We start from the raw sequence: 6,000 nt of genomic DNA on the forward strand, positions 1-6,000 counted from the left end.
TTACTCAGTTCTTGTTCCCATCTTGAGTTCAATTTCCCGCTATTCCGTCTATAAATTCATAGTTCGATTTATTAGAATACCCCAAAAAAGTTTGGCATAACTCTTCTTTCCATTTTCCAATGATAATAGTTGGATCATTAGAGTAACCACACTCGTTTCAAACAACACAATCAATTTTAGTTTGTTCCTTTGCAAGTCCAAGTTTATCAATTTCCCTCCAAATGTCTTTAGGGTTTGATGTATTCATTGTTTTTATTCTTACCAGTCGTTCAACCGAATATATTGGTCCCTCTTATCTAGAGTATCATCAAAGTCTTGCTGTAATTCCTGAGTGAACAACCTTTAAAATCAACACAAATGAAGATTGAAACACCAGTGCTGTATAAATATATCTGCGATAACAAAGCGTCGTGTAATTCTTGTACTCCATTTCTCCTACATGAACGTTCGGGCAGTGCACGCACAAAAATAAAATTCAACATCATGATATATTTACATTGAAGTTGAATTAATAAAATATGTTCTCAGTTTCTGTTTAAAATGTTAACAAAACAAAAAATGATTAAAAAATAAAGGCAACAGCAGTATACAGCTGTTCGAAAGTCATAAATCGATTGAAAGAATACAAATCCGGGTTGCAAACTAAAAGAGAAAAACAACGAAAAAACAGAAACACTAAAGTGCAACAAAACAAAAACGACAATGCAACATACACAGAAACGGAATATAAAATAACAATTGCCATTTTCCTGACATGGTACAGGACATTTTAAGAAAAAATTAAATGGTGGGTTGACCCAAAATTCCAAAAGGTTGTGGCAAATATGGCTAAGGTCATCTGCCTGGGATAAGAAAATCCTTAGTATTTAGAATAATTCATACTTAAACAAACAGTAAATTTATAAAATGACCATATAATTGATATAACATTATTCCTGATGAGAAAAAACCTCCACTTTCACCATTTGCATTTGTTGAAACAGTTTTTCAGTTGTTCCCTATCCATTTTTAACCGTTCAAATCAATTGTCTAATACCAGCTATGTCAAAGTTCATTCTCCCACCAGTTTCTTTAGCAGCATGCCAACCATTTCAGTTTCAAAAGACTATTCATGTGCAATTGATAATTTAGCATCTAGACAATCAGACTGGCTTAGATTATTAGTGAGTAATTGTCTGTACGACTCAACCACCTTTTATTCTAAGTTTAGAATCTTCCGTATATTTGATACTTGAATTTTTGCAGTCGTCAATCGTGTTCAATGAACGATTCTTTTTTAATACATTAATATGGTCTTCCTCATTATGAAAGGGAACATTTAACAGTTGCTGTTTTTGTTGGTCAATACCGTTATTCTGGTTGCCGGTGCATTGAAAATTCAACGCGGTGAAATTTAAATCTGAATTGGAAAACTTTTCGCTACCCTTCTATAAATATTGAAATATCCTTTTATCAGTCCAGTAGTCAGCACGTCGGTGTTGATATGAATATCAATTATATGTTCATTTTCATAAATTTCCTGTAACAAAACTTTGAATTTTTCGAAAAACTAAGGATTTTCTTATCCGAGGAATAGATTACCTCGCTGTATTTGGCACAACTTTTTTGGAATTTTGGGTCCTCAATGCTCTTCAACTTTGTACTTGTTTGGCTTTATAACTTTTTTTTTATCTAAGCGTCACTGATGAGTCGTATGTAAACGAAACGCGCGTCTGGCGTATTTAATTATAATCCTGATACCTTTGATAACTATTATATCAAAACTTAACCAAATAATAGAAACTGTTTTTTTTTTTTTTTTATCTTGATGCTAATCATCAATGCTAATAGTACTAGCTGAAACGCCAATGCTCCTTAGTCTTTGTTCATTGTGCTTTATAAATATTGATATATGAAAGATTGTTGTTTATAACCAATAGTTCTTTTGTTTCATAGTTGTAAGATAATCCGGTTGGTTCATTGATACCATCGTCTGCTGTAAGGACAATATTATGTTTTTGTCCATCATTTGATATCCTATGTATGGTGTCTGATTCACTTCCTGCTACATACACATCACCACGGTCATCTACCGCCACACCATAAGGCTCTACCAGCTCAGGACTGTTGTATATCTCGTGTTCTTTTCCATCCGATGTAACGACGTAAACTTTATTACTATCATAGTCTGTACAATAGACATTACCATCTTTGTTGGCACAGATATCAAAAGGATCAAATGTTGTTTGTATTGTATTCAGAAGTTTACCGTTGATATCCACTATGGTAAGAGTGTTACGTTGATTCCTTACCCAGATCTTATCCTGCACACTAGTGATTCCTCTACAATCTCCCCCACCAACTTTAATTATCCTACCAGGCTTTAATGTTGTCAGGTCAAGGATTTGAATCCCATCAACACCTGCACCTGATACTAAAGCATGGTTGTTTTGATACAAGGTAATACCTCCTAGTTTAAAATCTACATTAATAACTTTGGTTTTGAATCCATCAATACTACAGACAAAAAGTTTTCTATCATTGTACTGACCAAGGAGTAATCGATAACCAGGAATAAAGCAACACATGTCCAAACCCTCTCCATCGCCTACTTTAGAAGTCTGCAAAGAACTTGTTAACGAAAGTGTTCTCTGGTTGCTGACCAGAAACTGACCATGTTGATCAATATCTAACACAGGAGTTGGTACTTGAACATGATCTACCGTTATTGTACCGAAATCTGCGACTAATTTCGTAATGTTTGTCTCAGATTCTGAAAGATGATATGTAAGAATCGGAATATTTGTTTGAATTTCTCTGATTTCCAATTCCTTTTCGTGGGTTTTTGCATCTAGAAATTTTACCACCTGGAATAAATGGATTTCTGATACATGTTGCTTCAGTGATTTTATATCTGTTCTCCATGTAGACAGGGATTCTGAGCTGGATTGTATGTAATTTGTGTTTCTGAGCACAATCTCAGTACAGTGTTGATACTTAGAATCAATGTCTTTATGTATTTCCGCTTCTAATTTATCTAAACGAGCAATAACTTTCTGTTTGATGTCTGACACCTGTTTCCTGATTTTGTTCCTACTTTTTTCCAAATCTACATGTGTTTTCTCCCTTTGACTCAGTATGTCCCCTGTGACTTGACATAGGTTGTCAATCCGTCTCTCTATGTCAAAAAGAGCAGTGCCATCTTTCACACTTCTAGCAGCGTTTTCAATTGAAAGGATAGCATTGCAATTCTGATGTGATACTGGTACACATGAATCGCAGATGACTTTGTCATGTTGACAACAGTACATTGCAATCTTTTGATCTGGGTGATTCTCACAGTTCTTGGACAATCTGAGAAGCGAAGAACTGAGTTGTTGTATATCTTTCATTGGTACTACTTTGTGAGGCGGGGACATTCTTTCATGAACACTGGCGCATGTCTTACATACTAGTTCGGTGCATTCACAGCACCAGGATTCGGCTTTTTTGTCTTCATCACCACGAGCACAACCAATGCAGTATCTACTGTCAGCCATACTGTAAAAAAAGAAAATAAAACGTATGTGGATAGCTGTTTCATTGGCAGTAATACCACATCTATTTTTTTATATGTATGTTTTTTCATCTGATTTCATTTTTCCATAGAAAATATAATTAAACACTTTTAATTTTTTTCAAACATCAGTGTTTTTTTTCCTTTCTAAAAGCCATACTCCTCCGATAACGACTGAATTGCTGTCGAGAAGGAAAAAAAACAATAATATCATGTCTAAAATTTTCAAAGTCAAGTAAATGATAATATTGATGTTTTTACTTAATGTAACACGATAAGGGAGTGCCTAGATCTCCACACGAAAAAAAACAATTGGACGGTAATTTGTTTCACATGATGAAGTGCAAAGAACTATCAAGGAAAATAATGTTTGGGTGAACATTTTATCTTTCATATATTACAGTTAAAATAAAAAGACAACTAAGATTTTTGTTTAAAATCTTTGGTATATTGATAAAAAAAAAAGCAAATCTCGTTTCCGTGTAAGTTATATAGCCACCCCCAATCATCATGGTTCATTTACCTTAAAACGTTTGCAAAGTTAACTTTGTGATTATATCAGTTTAAAGATAACCACTAATAATACGTCAATGGTATTGGTATGAGGTTTAATTGGCATTAGCATTTCTGATTGCCATAGAGGTTATTTTGCCATGCAACTTCAGTCATGGTTCGAATGTTTCCATAGTTAACATGATTAAAAATTGCCATTATAATTTCAACATTTTATTTTACTTTCAAAATTACAAAATCCCAGGCACATCTCTGTGCAAACAGTTTATTATATTATATGGGTCAGTGTATTAAGCCCCTTTGGTTCAGTAAGATTTTAGGAAAATTATCAACAAAATCGATTGATATGTAGCAAAGGTTCAAACTTTAAAACTAAAGTTATCTAGGCAAATACAAAATTACCTTTATAGCTTGCTGTTCGAGGTGAGACAAAGTTCCGTGTTGAAGGCCGTACTTTGACCTATAATTTAACTTTTTATACATTGGTATTACATCTATGATTGAAACTTGGATGAATAGTTGTCTAATTAGCACTCATACTACAGATATCTATATAAACTTATTCAGATATAAAAATTGAATGCTGATTTATCGAGGTGAACATTGTATGTATGCAGAATAATTGAAACGACATGTTATTCAAAAGATAGCAAAACATGTTTATTCTTGGAATTGTTTCCCTTTATTTTATTCACTCTTCAATCGATATATTCACACAAAAAGTAAAACAACAAAAATACCGAACTCAAAGAAAAAATCCCTTATCAACTGGCAAAATCAAAAGCTAATAAAATCAAACGAATGGAAAACAACTGTCATATTCCTTACTTGGTTCAGCATTTTCGTATGTAGAGAATGAGGGTTTAAACCTGGTTTTTAAAAAAACCATACAATTGATTGACAATATGTTTATATTTGAACTCAAGCTTCTATAGTTTAACGGATAATATATTAAAAATTGTGATTTGAAAGTTATATTTTAAATAAGCTTGGTTACCAACGTAAACAAACTGTTAATTGTGTCCTCTTTGATGTAAGAAGACGTAAGCAATGTTATTGATTATGCAATATATATATAAAGATTTGAAATAAATCATTTATAAAAAGTGTTACTTGTCTTTTTAATATTGCTGTTGATGTAACTCATTGGCGGATCCAGGGGGGAGGGTAGTCCGGGGGTTGGGAACCCCCTTTTTTTGGCCGATCAATGCATTTGAATGGGGACATATAGTTGGAACCCCCCAAATCCCCCTATGTCCTGGGTTGGGAACCCCCCTTTTAAAATGGCTGGATTCGACCCTGTAACTCACCTTGCTACTTTGTTTTTATAAACTTTTGTCTTTTTTTTATAAACAGCCAGATTACTTTCGTTTTCAGTAGGAATTTCTATTTGATTAAAGGGAAACTATCTAAATATTCCAAAGATCGTTGATTTAATCTGCGCTAAAATTTAAATTTGATAAAATGTGTGGCTTTCAGAAAAAAGCAAAGATATATTAAGACCCTGTTGGTTATTAAAATTTTCCATATAGTAAAGTGTATGTAGATAATAGACAATATAGACAATTATAATGTATTGGAACAGACGCATTGATGAAATGATAATGATAATGACCGAATGTAAACACAAGGTAGTAAAATGCATACAATTATGTATACATAAAATACATGTTTAATGAAAATCTATAGCAATCGATTCCTTATTCCATTAAAACAGTTTGTTACCAAATATGGAAGATAGTTTTAGTGCCGTGTAAGATTTATCATTAAGTATAAGCTTTATTTCATATTTTATCGCACAAATGAGTGTTACTTTTGTTAGTAATTTTAGACAATTTAAATTCAAAAGTCTTATATAATCTCATATGGAGTACCCACTTTGTAAAGTAGTAGCATGTGCTGTGCATCTTCAATTTCAATTTTGTTTTTGCAGATTTCACAATTTTATTTAC

The 6,000-nt window shown here is 32.9% G+C and overlaps 1 protein-coding gene across 1 annotated transcript; it reads right to left on the reverse strand.

The window, feature by feature from the left end:
• Positions 1-646: 646 nt before the first annotated feature.
• On the reverse strand, positions 647-5,442 carry LOC139510112 (E3 ubiquitin-protein ligase TRIM71-like). The gene is made up of 2 exons (XM_071296411.1): positions 5,359-5,442; positions 647-3,519 (listed from the first exon to the last, which is right to left on the reverse strand). The coding sequence occupies exon 2, from the start codon at positions 3,516-3,518 to the stop codon at positions 1,866-1,868; it is 1,653 nt and encodes a 550-aa protein (XP_071152512.1). The 5' UTR covers position 3,519; positions 5,359-5,442; the 3' UTR covers positions 647-1,865.
• Positions 5,443-6,000: the final 558 nt, after the last annotated feature.

Source organism: Mytilus edulis, chromosome 2 (genome assembly GCF_963676685.1).
Source record: "Mytilus edulis chromosome 2, xbMytEdul2.2, whole genome shotgun sequence".
In the NCBI taxonomy this organism is placed as follows: Eukaryota; Metazoa; Mollusca; class Bivalvia; order Mytilida; family Mytilidae; genus Mytilus; species Mytilus edulis.